The 19,570-nt window shown below is 43.4% G+C and overlaps 1 protein-coding gene across 2 annotated transcripts; it reads left to right on the top strand.

Moving 5' to 3' along the window:
- The first annotated feature begins 9,782 nt into the window (after window positions 1–9,782).
- On the top strand, window positions 9,783–18,423 carry TAGAP (T cell activation RhoGTPase activating protein). Of its 2 annotated transcripts, none has more exons than XM_056488517.1 (10): window positions 9,783–9,890; window positions 10,319–10,403; window positions 10,513–10,566; window positions 11,149–11,215; window positions 12,613–12,785; window positions 13,823–13,984; window positions 14,403–14,512; window positions 15,199–15,394; window positions 15,936–16,053; window positions 16,238–18,423. In XM_056488517.1, exons 2-10 carry the CDS (start codon window positions 10,377–10,379, stop codon window positions 17,410–17,412), a joined length of 2,082 nt encoding a protein of 693 aa, XP_056344492.1. In that variant the 5' UTR covers window positions 9,783–9,890; window positions 10,319–10,376; the 3' UTR covers window positions 17,413–18,423. The 2 variants fall into 2 exon arrangements, with proteins under 2 accessions (XP_056344492.1, XP_056344493.1); XM_056488518.1 differs by having other exon boundaries at window positions 9,785–9,890; window positions 12,616–12,785.
- Window positions 18,424–19,570: the final 1,147 nt, after the last annotated feature.

Below are 19,570 nucleotides of genomic sequence, written 5' to 3' on the forward strand. Positions count from 1 at the left end.
TTTCCATACTCTTTTCCAAGGAACAGGGACTAGGATGATACCTGTACCATAAAGCAGAGCCCTCATACATGTGTATCATTGTGAAACCCCCATTCTGTGGTTCCTAATGGAAATTCCCCATCTTGAGGACAAAAATTTTTACTAAAGGTGATACACTATTTCATGACTTTTATAAGTGCTCTCTCATAAAGCCACAATCCAAAAAGAGAGGCCTGGGATTTTTTTTCCCATTTTCTGTGGAAACTTATCCCTGTTTAATTTTGAACTCCACCTAAACAGAATGGTGGTATTTTACACCTGGGATGCCTGGAGAGCCAGGCTGTAGGAATGGCTCCCCATTTGGTTATATCTACATGAGTATAGAAACAGCCACACAAACCAGAGAAGGCAGTTTTGGTGGGAAAATTCATTCTGCAAGACTGGTGGCATCTTGCACATTCAGAAAAAGAGAACGAACAAAAACTGAATTTTGAGGAACTAAAACTTGGATCTGCTAAGCAATTGTAAAGAATAAAAAAGAGAAGGAAGAGAGGAGAACAACCAGTGTCTGACTGTAATTTCCTTTTAATGAATTGCCTCTGTATAAGAAATTAAGCAACTACTTTCAAGCTGATTAAACTTTTTGATTTTTTTTCAGTAAGTACAATATCTAGAAACTAAACTGGAAAATACAGGCATGATTTTTTTTTTCTTATTTTCATTAAAATCACTTTATCTACACAGAAAACTGACCAAACCACAGCCAAAATTCTCTAAGGTAAGCTAAGGAAAAACACATTGGTTGACGAAAGAGAGTGTATTGTTCCCATCTGTTATTGGATTCTTCCCCTACTCTTGAAGATATGTAATCTGTGGGGTATGAAATGGGCCTTTGTCTCTTGACCAGGTACTCCAGTGTATTGAAAATGAAAGAGTAGAATTTTAAGCTCTGAAGTGATACCTAAGCCCAAATGCAATGATTTTCATTAGCTCATGATGAGAGTAGAGGAAAGGGACAAACCTACTGATTACAAGGATAAAGCAGTGATTACTGCCTTGGTACCAAAAGTATTTAGTTCATCCTCCACCCCAGCATGTTCTTGTCTGTGTGCTTTCAGCAAAGAGATGAACTGAATCAAATACTTTGGCTTACTGAACATCTCAGCATTCACACAGATGGTGTCACAGTGGTGGAGTGTTCATTGGCTTGTCATTGGGATATAGAGGAAGTAGTCAGCCTCCATACATATATCCATCCAGTCATTGTTCCAGTGATTTTTTTGAATATTAAATATGAAGTTTATGAAATTGGCAGCTACCTCTTACCCTCAGCAATTCTATGCTGAATATACAAGGCAAGGACCTTCTTAGGAGCTTGAAGATACAGAGTAGTTGCAATTACTTCAGTGCCATGCAGCTCTTCCCAAGCTCATATTGAAGGAAGCAGCTCCTCATAGAGCATGTAGACATCAGGTGACAACATTTCCCTCTATCAGCCTGATGATTAAAGTATACCCTCTGCTGTGACCGTGCTGGAGTCCCTGTGTCAGATCCCTTCCCAGAGGCCAGGCAAAGGGAGGGGAGTTCATGCTCAGAGATGTTTCTAATTACAGTCTAGATAAAATGGCAGGTTCACTCACCATATTGAATGTTTATTTCATTGTCACATGATCACTCATTGTCACATTTTCCTATATTATCCTGATGATAAGCTGCATGCTTAAAATAAATATGTATGTGACATGGCCAGAAGGTGACTGCTTCATTCTGATGAGCCAAGTAGAACTGCAAAGACCTGGGACAGACACAAATAATGGCCAGGAAAAGAATGTATTTTTCTCATTGGTGATGCACTTCAAACCATGGTTTCATTTGTCAAAGGTTTGGAAGAAGGACTACAGTTAATGTCTTCTCTTTGCTGTGTAGCACATAGGAGGTAGGAGAGGCAATTGCTCCTGAACTGTTTACAGGATTCTCCTGTATGTACCAGTTTTCCCCAAAAGATATCAAAGCACCTTATTCAGAGCAGTGACCTTTTATTTTCAGCACATTATGAATAAGAAACTGAGGCAGAAAAAATATAGGCTACCTTTCAGCTGTTGAATGGAAAATCAAAGGGCAAACTGAAGCATCTCCCAGAGCTCACCCACAAAATCCCAGCATAAAGATGCAATTACAGTCTTTGGTTAGTCTGAAAATTCCCTAATAGGGGGATTACTGTGTTGTAGCTTGTTTACATTTATGAGTGATTACTGAGCGCTGAGTAAGCATGCTCAATTGTCAAAATAATGACTTTTTCCGTGTTTGTGATGTTCATTAGGGCTGTTCCTTTAAGGCCAGAATGAAAATATTATCTGCATTGTTTATTTATGTCAGTGTCACAGTTATGACAGGTTTACATTGCAGCACACTGTTATCCAAAGAAAACTGTGGGAATATTTGGTTCTGGAAGCAAATAGAAATGTTGCAGGGAGGAGGAACAACCACCGGGACATAAGAAAGGCCTCTCAAACTCCCAGCAATCCAGCTCTCCTAAAACAGCCCAGACAGGTGTCAATTACTATGATATGTTGTATCTTTAAACGTTGTTTTGCTGAGCATAGCGTTGGAGGTGATTAACTTAGAGCTAAAATGATTCCAGGAGGCTACATTTGACAGATAAACTCTGGAGATTTTTGTATAGTGCAATAACAGCCACTTAGCTCTATTACATACTAAATGGAAGAAGGACCCCCTTCAGTTTGGCATTACATGATAATGACAGCTCATGTTTATTCTCTGAATACTAAGTTCAATTAAGTTACACAAGGAAAAGATTGGTTCACAGTATTGCACAAACAGAACTAAGACTCTGCAGCAAATATGGATTTTGGCTTACACAAATATTACAGCAGTTGCTGAACTGTACATCTTTTGGCTTAATATTTTAGATCTTATGGTGCCTAAGGGAAAGAGGATTCCATCTCTCTTTGAAAAGACCCTTCTCTATTTCTGGGATATCTAATCTTATCTGAACAAGTAACTGATCAATGGATCTAGTAAAATTTAGAGTATTTCTTCTCACTTGTCCTGAGAGTGAGGACAGACATTTCTTTTCAGACTTGAGAAAGAGTTTTGTATCTGTATCACTTGGCCTAGTTAAAGATATATCCTCCCTTCACAAAGTTTCATGCTATTTCTGAATAAGGTAGTTTGAGACTTTAAGAACAAACACACAGATACTGTTTCAAGAGAAAAAAAAAATCCAAAATAAATGGATTTCTCTCTCTCTGATAAGTGGGAGAAAAGGTAAGGCTCAAACAAAGCAGAAGCAAACCTTTAAAAGGAAGTGGAAATGGAGAACAAATTCTTCCTTTCAAACCTCCACCATCACTGAACGGGGAAATTGACATTGTGGCATGTAGGGTGCTTTCTCTATATAGTCCTTAGTGCCATCTCTGTGCTGTGACTGCAGGACTGAAAGAAGATGCAGGGTTCAGAGCAGGCACACACAGGCAGAATAAGTAAAATCACCATAAGAGCACATGGTTAGCATGTCAGCAGCATAAATTAATGGCAAACTCTGCAGGAATGCAGGCCTGAAGGGAACAGCCTGACCTTCAAGCTGAGCCCTCTCCAGCAATGGATCAAATAGCTGAACTCAAAAGCTCTTTTTTCCTCTGATCGCACTCTCACAATGGGGAAGATCCCAGCTTCTGCTTGCCCTGCAGGGTGGGATTTACCCCCTTTTCCTGGCCTGGAAGTGTCACTGTGCTTTTGCAAGTGTGAAGGTGAGGACCTGGCTGCCCTGGCTCTGGGTGTGGCAGCCCTCAGTGCTCTCCAGTTGTGTTGGTCAGAGTTGGTGCCCTAGCTCTGTCCTGTGGGCACCTCTCTGCATGTCCCTTCTTCCCAGAGTCCTCTTGATGCCCTGCAGCAGGAGGCAGAGCCCGTGCCATGAGAAGCATTTGCTTTCAGAAATCCTCATAAGGTAGTCTTGCTTTAAAACGGGAGAGCAGTACAGAAGTGGAGTGTTTATTTCAAACACTAACAGGGCAGCTGTTGCTAGTAGCAACAATAAGGCAATCACCAGCTAATATGGAGATGTTTGTTTCAAATTTATCATCTTGATTTTGATGGGTGGCCAAAACTTCACAGAACATTTTATTTTGCAGTATGTGGATGTGCATGCATAAGAACAGCACATGACAACAAATAATCCTCTCGAATCTTGGGGTCAAATGTACTCAGGGGAGTTCAGCTGTAGTTAGCAGAATTGTCCCTGGAAAGATTTGCTTTGCCTGACACTGCTTTTGCCTGGAGAATGGAATCTAGATGTGCAGTCATAAAAGTTCTTATCCTTGGTGAATTTAGTGGTGTTGAGGACCTGGTTACTGGCAGCTGTACTTATTACTTGGGAAGCAGGTACAACACAGGAATGACAAACTCACAAGTGCAAAACAATGATGGAGACTTTGGGGATGTTCCTATCAAACCCTGGGACTCAGAGGAAGCCAGCTGGAAAGAAATGATGGGCAAAATCCAACTACTTCTGGTTGTTTCTCCTGGGCACCTATGGTAACAGCTGTGTTCATGGCACTTGCAATGCCTCAAGCAGCTCCCATGCTACCAGGGCAGTAGTAAGGTCTTGCATTCCTGAGCCTGCTTTTCTTTTCTAGTTTTTGAATCAATGCAACACACATACGATGAAACCCCAAATTAAACTTGGGCTAGATTTTCTTGGTCTTATTCCAGACTGGCTCTTAGGCCAGTGCCAGTCTAGAGATCATGTTTTATGTGAAAGTGAGATGACTTATACCTGAAAATAACATGCAATTTAGAAATCAGTGTCAAATCCAGGGTTTTTTTTGCTTTTCCCCTGATTCACATTTTGAGATCTGAGATAATTCTGATGCTGAAATTCAAAGCAAAAAATAGAAGGTGCAGAAACAAGAGAAACACAAACTTATATTAAAAAAAAAAATCAATCCTGAAAAGCAAAATCAAGATTCACACCTCTCTGTATTAGGTAAGAAGCATAATCTGTCCCTGACAGCAAATGAGCTTGGCAGAAAGTCCCATCTCAGTTTCTGATTTGCAAATGAAGAACATAAAGAAACAAATCAAGTGAAAAACCTGATGGAGTAACAAAAAAGAGTAAACATACCCCTTTCCAATATTGCTTGAGTACCTTCAACCAGGAATCTTGAAAAGAGCAGATTTCAGACTGTGGTATTCATGATCTCTACTATTTTTGTGTAAGTAAACAAAAGTTTAGATCTGCATCTGCTCAGTCCGAAATGATGGGCATCTGCAATTCCTAATTACTTTGTGCTGGTCACCTCAGGATTCACACCAAGAAATTAATAACTCCCAAGTGCCACAGAGATACAATAGCAAGCTAAATGCAGACACAGCCAAACAGCAGCACAGACCCTCTGGAAAAATGGCTTGTGTGCACCTGCCCTCCACAATTAAAAAAGCATCCATTGAACCCAATCACCTGAGGATGGGTGAAAATCTTTAGAGCTGCCAACTTAGTCTTGGGGAAAGCACCCATAAAAGAATAAACAAACTATACTGCAAAGCAAATGCAACTGAAATGGTGTCAACAGGAAGGGCATAGAATACACCTTGTGCTATATTTATAGCATTACTTTTGGTTTGTAACTTTTTCCCGTGCAGTAGTCCCACAGTGTGTAGAAGGGTGGTGCAATCTAATGCACACTGCAATCTAACTTTAATATCTAATTGAGGATAGAAATTAGCTGAACAGATCTTGGAAAAAACTGACAGTGTGTTTCACTTTCCAAAGGCAGGTTTAGCATGACCCCAGACTCTACCTGACTAAACCTGTAGGAATTCAGCACTGGCTGGGTTAATGGTTCTTGCTCTGAATTGTTGCAGGTAGGAAGTAGAGACTGGTCTGATCAAAGGTCTGTCTGACCTCTTTTGTGTGTTCAAACCCTGAACCATGCTATGTATCCCACAACACATTCTGGAGAGTGGTAGGAAATCAGAGCTGCCTTCAGAAGGCATCTATAAATGTGGCCTGTTTCCAGGAACCCGTTTGCCACCTTGTTCTTCGAATTCATGGACAGAGAGTACAGAGGTTTCCCTTCCAAAAGACAACCAACCCAACAGCTTTCTGAGCTTGGCACAACTGCTTTCCTTATTTTGGTAAATGTTCCTGTTGTTCCCTGGGGAGACTGAAGCCGTGGCAGACAAAACTGGAATACAATCCCTTTTCCAATGGAGAGGCACTGATGGAGGCTCTTTCTGCTCTATATGGGCTTGAAAGAATCCCTGCTCCAGGCGCATTCTGCCGTACCCTCCTCACAGCTATGCTCCTGCTGTCTTCTTGCTGGTATGATAACGGGGCAAAGGCGAATAGAAATAAACAAAAGTGAGCTGTGGCTGGGTTTTTCCCATTTGTGGTTTGATAAGGAGAGAAGGAAACACTCTGCAGTCACAGCTGATTTATTATTTTGTTCTTTTTTCACTGTCAACTCCTGAATTCTTTCTCATGCCAATTAATGCTGCTCTTTCATTCCTATGGTCTAGAGTCCTTCACAGAGCTACAGTGTAAGTGTAAGAGAAGAAAAGAGGAGAAAAAAGCCTAGCTTGACTGGAGCTCACACAAAAGGAAAATCACCATTTTGTCCATGTTTGCAGCAAATGCTATATAAGCCCTCTCTCCAAACACTGGCTGGGCAGAGGGCTTGGGAGTGGAACACAAAAGCAGGTCTGGGAGGGGAAAGGGGCTGGCTGGGACCAGGGGAAGCAGAGGCATCAAAATGATGTCTTGGCTTCTATAAGGAAAATGCTTCACATCTCGAGGGGCAAACCCAGTCCTAAAGAGGGCTGGATCCACCCAGGCTTGGCTACTCTGCAGGACTCTGCTCCTGCTTTCTTTCCAGTGAATGTAAAACACTTCAGCAGAACTGAGGGAAGCAGCCTGGTGGACAGCAGGGGAAGAGCTTCTACACAGGCAGTCCTTCAAAACCCTTGTAAATCCACCCCCTCTCCCATGCCTGGTTTTTGTGTAAACACCCAGTGTCTTTGAAGAGCAGTGCATTAACTTAGCCAGGGATGGATTGGGTGAAGCACATCGACTGCAAACAGCTCCAGGTGTACCCAAGCCACCTGCCATCTGTTCTCCTTGCCCCAGGGCAGTGGCTGTGGTACAACAAGCACATTGCTCTGATGCATCATGCCCTAAGATCTGTACCAAACTGCAGGAGGAGCGGACCATAGCAAAGGTTTTCAAGTCTGCAAAGCAGAACTGGGAGGTAGAGATGGAATCAGCCTCTTCAGGGAGAGAAGTTGTTCATATAAGGGAACTTAACTTGTAAATATCTCATATGACAGGCCTTTTCTGTTAATATTCAGGGTAGAGGTTGGCTTTGGGCCCTACATCTGTGTTACCTTTTCCATGCTGATGGGGAAGCTGTGAAGCTGCTCTGGCTGGTAGGCGTGAGAGCAGCTCTTCTGACCTTGGAAGCCTGCACACAGCTCTGCAGTATTTGGCAGGAATCAGCATGTGCTTGCTTACTGCTTTTCACAAAAACAGCCAAGATTCCTTCTGTGTTGCCATACAACTACTCTGCCAAACCACAGCATTTTAAGATGCCTGCTTATTTGTAATAAACCAGGCTGCTTTAAAGTAATTTTGGCATGATTTAAGTGTTTGTGATACACACCATAAAAGAGCTATTAAATAAAGCATTATATCAGCAGGGTAAGAAAATAAAATTGTTTCTCCTATGGGCAGGCAGGCCTATAAACACACCCTCCACATACAACAGCCATTATATCCCCACGATTGTTAATGGATGAGAACTAACTGGTTAGAGATAAAGCAGTGTGTGCCAGTGGACAGTCTGATGTGCTATCAATACACCCTCCATTACTGTATCTTCTCCTGGGAAACTGAAAGCACAGTGCTCTGTGTACACAGGTGCCAGAACTGTAATCTAAGCTTCTGGCCAGGCTAATCACCACCCATTAAACTCACATTTTCTTCACAAGTCACGCATTTTCCAGATCAAACCCTGTATCAATCATGAAACAGACTGAGCTCAGAAATACATCTGTGCAGTGCTGGAAGTGAGGGTAAGGCAGAATTGAATTGCATAGGTCCCCTATGATATCCCTGTGAGATACTTAACAGGCAGGTATGTTTGGATATACATTTAACAGATGCAATGAAAAATAGATTCTTTTTGTTGAGGAATCCCACTGAAACTATCAGCAGTGGTGCTACAGCTGCCAAGGAGCCTCAAAAGAAGTTCTCAGAAGAAAGTCATGTAGGGTGACAATATTTCTGCAAGCATGTGAAGCAGCCCATGGAATTTAGTTCGTAAATCACAAATGTAATGGGACTGATAATTAACAAAAATCAGAGCAGTGAGTAAAAGATCAGTGGCAAATGCACAGGGCTGCAGACTAACTGACGGAGATTGCTGTACATTTCAACCCTGAACAAGTCACCAGAATTGTGCCACTACAGGAGCATGGAAATGAGGGGCTTCAGGAGGACTTAAAAGGTGACTTGCAGCAATTCCTCCCACAAAATCAGAGCAAGTCTCCACTTGCTCTTCTGGACACATCTCTGTTGAACCAAAAGTGAATTTTGTGCTTTGGATTTCTGTCAGAGATCACCTTTCTGTTCTGCATGAAACAGGGTCAGTACTACACTGGCCTGGTCTCAAAGGACAGCTTTGAGGGTGAGTTCAGCAGCGAATGTAGCCATGACGTGCATCTGCAAGGCACTGTGCTAAGACAGCCCCATCCTCTGCACATGTGAAATGGAGCATCCACGAAGGAAGCAGCAGAAAGGCCACAGTTTCACAAGTGTTCTTTTCACCTATATCCACTACTGAAAGATTCCCAACCCTGACTCTCAGCCTTCACTCCTCCTTTTCACAAGATCAGCAGACTGGCTCCTGAAACAGGGTTGCAATTTGCCTCAGTCAATAAATCAATAGAAATAATATTGTGTGTGTTTAACATCAAACCTTGATGAATTTTCATAATGGCCTGGTAGAGTGAGTGCTGTATTCATGATATGCCCAAGTTTGGGAGCAGTCAGCAACAGAATGATACAGGTCAAGCAGAGGTAGATTTTTCCTAGATTTTTTTATCTCTTCAGTTGAATCAAATTTTAATATATGCACACAAATATATTTTATTAAAATTTATTTTAAGTGAGACTTTTTAATTACATATTGTCATACATTACTAAATTACTACATAACACCACTTCATCTATAGATGTCCAGTACCTAGATTATCAAGATCTACTTAGAACTGACAAAATGTGTGTCTACATCTGCTTGTAGACAGTAAACTGTTGCAATTAGCTTTTTAAAAACTATAAAGAAACATTTCTCTGAATCTTGTCTATTCCACCTCCCCGTTGTTTTCACTGCTCTTAGTGTAACTTGATCTGGCAGTGAGTATTAAACCTGCCAAATCTAATGTCTCTGAGCTGTCAAAGGACAGTCTGTACCCACTGCCCTTTAAAGGTAAAAGAAGCTGCCTACACTGCAGCCCCCTCTGTACATCTCACCTCATGCTGGTGATGATAGCTGGAACCTTTACCTGGCAAGTGTCTCATCTTTTCCATCCATGACAGCTACCAGAGCTTCTTTTTTTTTTCTTTAAGTGGGGGAAACCCAAAAAAGTAGCTCCTCTAAAAGGAAAGAGGAAGCCAGAAATTTGGTAGTGTCTTGGTCCTGCCCCATGATGCTTCTTCCTGCCTGTGAATTTCCACCTGCCCCTTCTGCATATATAAGGCAGCACACGTGGTATACACTGTTTAGTCGCCTGCGTCTGTCCAAAGGATTAGTAGCAGTGGGGAGTGATGCTGTTTCTCTTTTCCTCTGCAGTTCACGGGAAGTGAAGGAGCTCTGGCTGGACTCACTTCTTGGGTAAGTATTGCTTTTGAAAAATCTGCAGCATGGTGGTTGAAATCAGTGGAGAGGTTCAGATGCAGCTGCACAGAGATGTACAAAAATATACATGGGGGAGAGGTGCACCCACCGCTATGCATAGCTCATGGGCAGAACTGACTGAGTTGCTCAGCCTCGGGTGTGCAGATTAATGACCATATGTAGCTGTCACCACTTGCTCACTTTCTGCATGGATTAAAAATGGAAAGCTACTTTTATTTTGTTTTAATCTGGAAGCAGATAAGGCAGCAGGGCTGAATGTCCTTCTGGAGAAGGGCTTTATGGTTTACTTGTGTGGGAGATCTTACTGGTTCAGGATCATACATGCTAGATTGGTTCGCAGAGGAGAAAGCCAAGAAGGGTGCAGTTTTACTAGGCTCTTTGTCCATTCCATGTTCAACTAACAGGGAAACAAAAGGACTGAAAGAAACCAGAGTGTCCAGAGCTCCTCCGATCAAACTCCTAATGAAAGTGTTGAGCAGCTGTAATACTGTGAGTATCGTAATTATTTCAGCTCTGTCAACATAGTGACTTTGAAAAGCTCTCATTTCTCAATCATAGTATTCAGTTACTCACAGAGTGCCTTTGTTTTCTTGCCTAGTCAAAGACAGTAAATGCTGGGAACATGGAGAATCTGATTGAGTGCCAGACAGAGGTAAGCAGCCCTTACATTTTCCTGGATCTTTCTTGGGTACTGGTATGAGATAGCTCAGGAAAGCAGAGGGGGCTCCTGCAGTAGCTGCCGGCTGCTGACCCTCAGCCAGGAGAGGGCAGAGCCCTCCAAAGGCAGCTCTGTGCCGCACTGAGCAGAGGGAGCAGGGCATTGCTGTGGGCAGTCTGTGCATTCTCCTGGCTCACAAAGAACTTTGCTCAGGGATCTTGCAGGCTTCAAAGCCATCAAGGCTCTCCAGAGGAGTTTGGGAGGAAATTTCCAGTGCCAGGGGAGGACACAGAAAAGGCGGCTGTGTCTGGCTATGACATCTCTGGATCAAAAGCACAGCTTGGAAGAGAGCACAGTTGTGATCTGCTGGGCACAACTGGGGTGTCTGGCTGCAGTTTACCACAGATCCCTCTCTTGGACACCAAGACAGTGTCAGTCCTGGGCCAAGGCACCTCTTTAGCCAGTGTTGGGCTTGTCTGATTATTCCCCAGAACCTCTCCAGATTTCTGAGGAGCTGCAGCAACTTGGTGACTCTCACTACTGTGGCAGCTCTGTAACCCTAAGATTTTTTTACAGGCCGATGCCAAGAAATGTCCCCTGTCAGTCCCAGCAGATACTGAAGATGGACTTTGCCTCTCAAATGGTGAGCTTCAAAAACAAACTGAGGAACTGCCTTCTTATATAATGCTTGCAAGCTGGCGCTTATGCAAAACCACCCGAAACTGCCTGCTCCCCCTCCCGGAGAGCAAGCCAGAGTTCCCACCCAGGAGAGGGCTTAAGCCCTGGAGTGCCACTCATTTGCAAATTACTTCTTTCCTATATGCTCAGTGGCAGAGGTGACAGTGCTGAGCACCAGAGGTCTTGTATTCCCGTTCCCTGGCCCTCAGAGCCAGGTTTCATTATGTTCCCTGGCAGCAATGGGAAGTAAATGTGTTTTTTCTCACTCAAGCATTGCCTTTGAGGTGTGGCACTGCAAGTGAGTACTGAGTACTGTACCAGCTCCTGCACACCAGAGCAAATAAACCCTCTTGGCAGCAGCACTAACACTTGTTTTTTCTCACCATGCAAAACCTCAGCACCTGTAAACAAACCAGAGCAGACCATTAACAGGGCAGGGTCTGATTTGGAGCAACCAGTTTTCAGGAGCATCAGAAGCTAATATTTTATATTACACTATAATGTTAGGTGACCTTCTTAAATTTTTTACCTAGCAAGAGCTTATGCTAAGGCACAAAGAGAGGTCCTGAGAATTTCTCATCTGGGTGAGACAACTTCATTTTGGAGTAGAAGGCATGACATTTACTGCAAATTTGCAGAAGGCAAATCATTTAGAAAGCTTTTTCAAAAAGGTTCCTTTTCTCACTGTTTGTGAAAGAGGAAAAAGGGCACACCCCACCCCAATACAAATTCCTGGCCCTCTTCTTTATGAAACAGATGCAAAACCCATGCTGAGAGACTTCTAACCCTGAAACCAGTGAGCGCCTACTGTGATCCCATCCTCTGGAGCAAGTATCACATTCCCCTGGCTGGGGGCAAGAACTAGGTCTAGGAGCATTGTCATTAGAGCTGGCTCCAGAGCTGGCAGGGCTGGAGCCATATGTCTTCATTTCAGGCTGTGTAAGAGGTCAAAAAGTAGGAGCCCTTATTTCTACTCTTGCCCTAAGACTGAGGCACAATCAGACCATGAAGTGAAAATTGTTGTCATTGCCAGCTGCCCAAGTGGTATATCTGCCTCAAAGTTATCAGATAAACTACTGCGATATCAGAAATCTCCATAAATGTTGTTTTTTCTGTGCTTTGTACATTCCCACTCTCTAAGAAGAAACGTGACTAGAAAAACACTCAACCCAAAACAGGAAAGGTGGTGGCCTTAGGGGGATGGCCACAGTTTTACAGTTTAGGCCATTGTTTCCCTGGTAACCACTCAGTTGTCTCTCAGTTTCTCCCGGTTTGGTTTGAGTTGTTTCAACATACATCTGCTGGTTGTTTTTTTTTTTTTTTGTAATTTAAATTGATCTTTTGCTCTCCTTTTACTTGCAGCAGATGGAACAAAGAAAAGAAAGAAGGTGATATCACAGTCATTTACTCTGAGACGAAGCCTTACCAAAAGAAATTCCTCAGGACAGCTAGACTTGGATGCCAAAATCACTCTGTTTGGCCATCCTCTGGCACTTATCTGTGGAGAAGATGACACATTGCCCCAGCCAATCCAGGTAAGGAGGTACTGTTATAGTGGAACAAAGGTCAGGACAAGGAGGAAATGGCTTCAAATTGACAGACAGCAGGGTTAGATTGGATATTAAGAAGATAGTCTTGGCTGTGAGTGTAATGGGGTTACCCAGAGATGCTATGGCTGCTTCATCCCTAGAAGTGTTTCAGGCCAGGTTGGATGGGACTTGGGGTCTAGTGGAAGGTATCCCTGCCTATGGCAGGGGGTTGGAATGAGATGATCTGTAAGGTCTCTTTCAGCCCAAACCATTCTATGATTCTGTGATACCTTTGACTTCAGTGAGAGACAGGATACCCAGTACTTCTGCTGCATCACCCAGAAGATTATTTTGGTGTTTCCCCTACACACACACCCCTGATAAGCTCAGGGCCCATTCCAGATATAGAAAGAGTCAGGTCTGAGGGTTTTGTCCAGCTCACCCAACTTTAACTGAAAGTAACTCGGAGTGTAGAGAACTCGGGACCAGGAATGGAAGATCTGCTTCTTAACAGAAACATCTGTCATTTTAAAGAAGTAATTTAAATAAATCTTTCAGCAGCATAAACTTCCAAGGATTTCTGTATTTCCATGAAAAACAAGTGTTCAGCTATGGACTGCCACAAAAAAAAAAAAAAAAAAAAAACCTAAACAATATCTTCTGGATAAAAATGGTTTTGTAACAGTTCTTCCACTGAATTGGCTTTCCCAATAGTCATGCATTTGTCTGTACTAAGTAGTATTTGCCTGGCTTGTGAGAGGAGGTGAACTAAGATTTAAGCCATCCTTTCCTTCCTTCTGGAAGTAAGCAAGGATGACTCCACAGAACTTAGTGGAATTCATCAGTTCAAAAAGAAGGTGGATTAGGTGAAAATCAAGACTAGTTCCCATGCAATGTACTTGGGGCAAGAACTAGATACTGAACTAATCAGAGTACAGTGTACTTCGACAATTTTTCTTCTGTTTCTAAAGAAATGCTCACCTGCTAAATTCCTTCATCCAAGTAACCATTGTTCCATTTCTGTCCGATTTTTTTCCCTGCAGGATCTCCTAGCCATATTGTATATGAAAGGACCTTCTACTGAAGGGATATTCAGAAAAGCTGCTAATGAGAAAGCACGGAAGGAGTTAAAGGAGGACCTAAACAAAGGCAGGAATGTTGATCTGAAAAGCAAATCTGTGCACCTGCTGGCAGTGGTTTTGAAGGTAATTCTGAGCTACACTGGTGGGAGGACATTGCTAATATGCACAGGCACAATCCAGTGCTCCAAGCTGACTTAGGTGGGACTTTTGGCTAAAGCCACAAAAAAGCCAGACTGAATTCTTCAAGCTTAGGAAAGTTTGGCCTTTTGCATCTGATTGTCAGTCCTATTTGTTGGGCTGCTGATTTCCTGAGGAAACTCACTTTGTCCCCTTGCTCAGCATCCTCCTAGGCAGCAATAGTGAAATGATTAGGTGAAGGAAAAGCAACTGAAAGCTGTTACTACATTAGTGCATTGCACTGCTCTGTCAGTGCTGATGGTCAGATAGCTTAAGTCAACCTGCCTCCTAAAAGAGCCCAGGTGACAGTAATACTCTGTGCTCAGTAGTGTCAAAGCTTCATCTAAATCTCTTGGCCTTGCAGGACTTTCTCCGAAATATTCCCTCCAAACTCCTATCAGCTGACCTCTATGAGAAATGGATACAAGCTCTAGAGAAGCCAAGCAAGCAAGAAAAAATTGAAGAATTGAAAGAGTAAGTTTTTCAACCAGGAAATTTTGCAACCAGTATGAATGTAGTGGAATGGCATCCATGTAGAGGCAAACAATGTATTTTGAAATCAAAAGTCTAATTTAAAAGCTTGTCATTTATATCAGTTTGCTGTTGCTCCATGGGGTTTGGTTTAGGGGACTCCAGCAGCAGCACTTCCTGAAGTTGCTTGAGATTGCTTTATGAAACCACCAATGCAGGAACAGGGCAGAGGTTGCAGTGCCTCAGCTAACACAGCCACAGTGCTGTGGGACAGGCACAGACATGGAGCCTTCACATCTGCTGGGAGTGAAGTTAGGCACATGCAGACCACCACTGTTTTGCTCTTTAGGAACAGGAGGTGTGGGGGCTGACTGGGAGTGCTCTGAAAGCCCCACAGCACAACCACAGGCCTTGGGAAGCCTCCAGTGACATCTCCTGATGTCATCCCATCTAGTCCAGGACATGGGCTTCTGCAATGCTGCCTTTCAGTCAAGACCCTGTAATTCAAGCTCTCATATTTAACCACACACTCAGCTGCAGATGGGGATTTCTGAAAGATACAGAGAGCACTCACATGCCACTTTCAGGAGGAAGTGGTGTCCCTCTAAGTTTAATTGAGACTTGCCCAAATCAAGAAGCAGAGGCCACTGCACCATCAATTAACATCACATTTTGTTTGTGTTCATCAGGGTGGCTGACCTGCTGCCGAGACCAAACCTGGTCTTGCTCAAGCTTTTGCTCTCTCTGCTCCACCACATCAGCCAAAATGCTGAGACCAACAGGATGGACTCCAGCAACCTGGCCATCTGCATTGGCCCAAACATGCTGAGCCCAGGGACGGACAATGCGCTGCCACTGGAAGTGCAGAAGGAGATGAATGACAAGGTGAGCTGAACTCACCAAGCAGCTGCTCCCTCTGGAGCAGTTCAGAGCCATCCATAGGGATCCCACTGCCATTGCAGCAGCTGAACAGAGCAGCAGCCCTGGACATTGGGGTACCCATCAGCTCAGGTGTCCCTCAGCCTGTGATGAGATGGGCCAGGCTGCCGCTCATCTCGCCTCCTCTGAGCAAAAGCAGCAGCTGCTCTGCAGCCCCTAAGTGACAGCACAGCCCCCTAAGGCACAGCACAGCTCCTGTAGACCTTGCTTGTGGAGGGCAAGGGACACCTGTAGCCACTGTCACCCCTGGGCCCTCGGGCAGTGAGGCCAAAGCTGTGGCTGATGGTGTTTTGTCTGCATTGGGGCAGATCCATTTGTCTGCAGCATCAGCCTTATGCCCCAAGATGGACTCACCCTTGGATTTTTAAGCCAGGATTTTGGCAGAAGCCACCCTGTTCTGTGCTGTCCTTCCTACAAAGATAGCAGGCAGGGTCAGGAAAGAATCTTCAACATGTCTTGACTGAAATGGGCTGTTTTCTGTGTGCAGGTGACGGTGTTGGTGGAGTTCCTGATAAACAACTGCTTGGAAATATTTGAGGAGGACATTGCCTTCCCTGCCTGTGCCTTGGCTCAGGAGTCAGCAGAGCACACAGACAGCTCCACAGGTACGAGAAAGGACTGGAGATGTCACCAACTGGGGCTGCTGGGCCAAATTACTGAATTTGATATATTAATATATCTGTGGAAACACAGAGGATTCAAGATTGTTGAAGCCCACTTCTGAACTCTTTGTGTTCTCTTTCATCCCTGGCTAGACAGTGAAAACTAATATCTGCTTTCTCTCCACAGAACAACTCTGTTCAGCTAATCAAAACGACTCTGCCTATGACAGCCCAGATCCTGAAGCAGAAGGCAGCCCCTGTAACTCTGAGATGGAGCAGACCAAAGGGAGGAGTGCTACTGTGAGCAGAAAATATCCAACAAATATCTCTGCCCCTTCACTGACTAATTTCAGGAATGACATCAGTACAATGGACAGGAGGTACTCAGAGTCAGACCTGTCCTTCCAGAAGTGCCTTGATGACACAATAATGAAACAAAGGCTTAACAAAAGTGAGGACAATTTTCCAGTTCAGCAGAAACAGCTATGGATGGAGGCACTGGAGGAACGTCTTGCAGGCTTACCTTCACAATTATCAACTGAATCCCTACCCAAAACATCTTCTAGTTGCTCCCTGGAAAGCTCTGATGGCTCAGTTTTCACCAGCTCCCCAGTAGTTTCACCCTCTAGCCCCAAGAAAACCTTTTTAAATAGGCCTCAGTCCTTTTCTACCAAGCCCACTGAAGACTGCAGTACACCTAGCAGAGAGATTAAAAAACATTCCATGTCATTCTCTTTCACAAACCGCAGGAAAACACTAATAAAAACCCAGAGCTGGGAGCCTGCAAAAACCACATTTTTCCAGAGGGACAGTTTCACAAAGAAAGATCAGTTCTCCTGCAGAATTGTCCAGGAGGACAGCCGTAATGATGACAAACTATCGCCTGTGGAGTATCAGCAAAGGCTCCGTCTCCGGTCAGTTGATGAAGTGTTCAGAGGGATAGACCAGAAAAACCCTGGAAGACCACCCTCTTATGAAGAGGCTGTTAAAAACTGCCTGGCCACTAAAGTTCTCTCCCAAAATCTCACAGTTCAAACTCTGAGATCAGCGGTGTCAAACCAGGATGTTTTGCTGCCTCATCCGCGCAGCTACAGCACACAGGACACAGCATGTATGGATCTGAGGGATCTACGCAGTGCCAGAGTTTCTGCAACGAAGGATTCTGACATGGAAACTGAAACCTTCAGCATCACTGTAGGAGCAAACTCCCGTGTGAATTTACCTGTGACCCCAGGAGTCTACAGGATGAGAGCTATGTCTGAGTCCTATCAAAAGAACAAACTTGAGTATGTGGCTCAGAGGTGCAGCCAGCCGGTTTTTGAGGTGGAGCAGATCCAGTATGCTAAGGAGTCCTATGTTTAAAATGCTTGTCCTTCCTCTTTGCACTGTACAAAGTAAATATTGTAAAAATAGACATCTTGCTATTCATTTGTAGGATTTTACTTTCAAGAGACAAAGAATAAGCTATCTCTGCATGAACTTTTTTCTGAAGTTTCAGTCAGCTTGACTTGTCACATGCTTTCACCATAAGAGTTGTTTCTGGTAAAGACCTGTGTATCATTATGTAAAAATGTAAGTTAGTATGCTGTACATAACCTGTTGTGTGAGAAGAGAAGAGTAGCCAATGTTGTATTTGTTTTTTTGAAATGACAATTAAAAGGTTGGCAGGTCCAAAACCTGTCTCACCTTTTGTTTTCTGTATGGTAACATCTGTACCATTTTTCATGTGTGTATGTGTGCCAGGCTGATGCAGTGCTTTGCTGATTTTCTGCATTAAATGTGGGCTGGCAGTTGCCCCAACAGGGGAAGAGCTACTCTGTTATCTAAGATACTTCAGCAGTCTTCCATAAACCCCCTGAACCTGCTGCCATTCCATCTTCCTGTTTGCTGATAAGAATGATCTCACCACTTAGGAGCATTAGTGTTGTACACTGAACCTGGGGTTAGAGCCCTGTGAGGTCATTATGGGAATGTATGAAGTAACCTTCATGTGTCCTGAGGTGCTTTTAGACTGAATAGACTGGACAGGAGAAGAAAGGAAAAGCAAGAAAGAATGCAAGAAAGAAAGCAAGAAAGCAGGTAAAAAGCCCCAAAAACTCATACAAGGAAATATCCTGGATTTCAGCTTTAAATAGTTAAAGCTCTTTGGGAATTAAAAAAAAAAAAAAAAAACCCCAAAAAAAAAACAAACAACCAAACCCCCCCACACACACACAAAAAAAAAAACAAAACCCAAAAACTAGGTGGTATCCTTACAAACTTGTAAAAATGACTGGAAGTGCAATGTGCTTTTGTGGCTCAGCATAGCCTTAAGCCAGGAGCAGGGAGACATTTTTCTCCTGTGTAACTTCACTACAATAAAACATTTTTCTGCATGAATGCTGAAGTGTCCATTGTCTAATTTGAAAATATCCAGGCCCTACATGTACTGTACCTATTTTTATACTATTCTACAGGTACTGCAGGTCTGCTTGAATGATGTAGCATAGCTGAGTAGCAGGAAGCAGACCAGCGGAATCACTGCTACTGTTGTAAGAAGCTGCAGGCTACAAATCCCTCTCTGTCAAGAAAACAACTTATACTACCATGTAAAAGCAGCTAAACTGCAAAGAGGCAATGGTGCTCCAAAAGTAAAACACATTGAAAATGGCACATCATCTTCTCAGGAATTGTTTTCCAGGTGTAGGTGTTCCCAGAACACAGAGAAAAGGTAAGGTAGGTGCCTGACCTGACAGAAGAAGTGATGAGAAGGACCATATTGGTAGGCTGCAACTAGAGAAAACATCACTTCTCTTAGCCCCTTGAACAGTGGCACTCTGCTTCCAAGCAAGCTGAATGAGAGGGCTCTGATGCAAAAGATGTTTACCTTTTTCTAGAATTTGCATGTTCTGGGTCACAGAACCAGTGAGGCTTGATATCCTCCTGTCCTGACCCCACTGCCCAAGCAGGGTCAGATAAAACAGGTTGCCCAGGATAGTGTTCAGACAGATTTTGAATATTTCCACAGAAGGAGCCTCTGCAACATCTCTGGGAAATCTATCCCTGTGTTTGGCCAGCCTCACACGGAAAAATTGTCTCCTTGTATTCAGATGGAATTTGATTGCATTTTTATTTGTGCCTATTGCCTCTTGTTCTGTGCTATTTGGAACAATATTTTTCCTGTGTAAAAAACACAGGTATCTTACCCATGTGGCACAACAAGTATGAAGAGATAGTCCATGTGCAGTGAAAGGGCTCAGAAGCCACAAAACAGAAAACACAAATCTTGAAATGTTATCAAAACCCAATACAGCTCCTTCTTTGTTAAGTGACTCATTCTATTTTGACTGTGAGAAGACTAAGTCTCCCAAAAAGATTCCTGCTCTGTAACCACACTAGAAAACCCAGGGTGAATAAGGACAGTCACTTAACCAGAGATGAGGAAAGTCTCTCTTTAGGCCTAAGGCAATCCCCTCAGAAAGCTTACCTGGACTTAAATATTCAGTATAGATGAGTCTAAATATTCCAGCTCCTGGATAAG

The sequence above is a fragment of the Oenanthe melanoleuca genome, chromosome 3 (genome assembly GCF_029582105.1).
Source record: "Oenanthe melanoleuca isolate GR-GAL-2019-014 chromosome 3, OMel1.0, whole genome shotgun sequence".
In the NCBI taxonomy this organism is placed as follows: Eukaryota; Metazoa; Chordata; class Aves; order Passeriformes; family Muscicapidae; genus Oenanthe; species Oenanthe melanoleuca.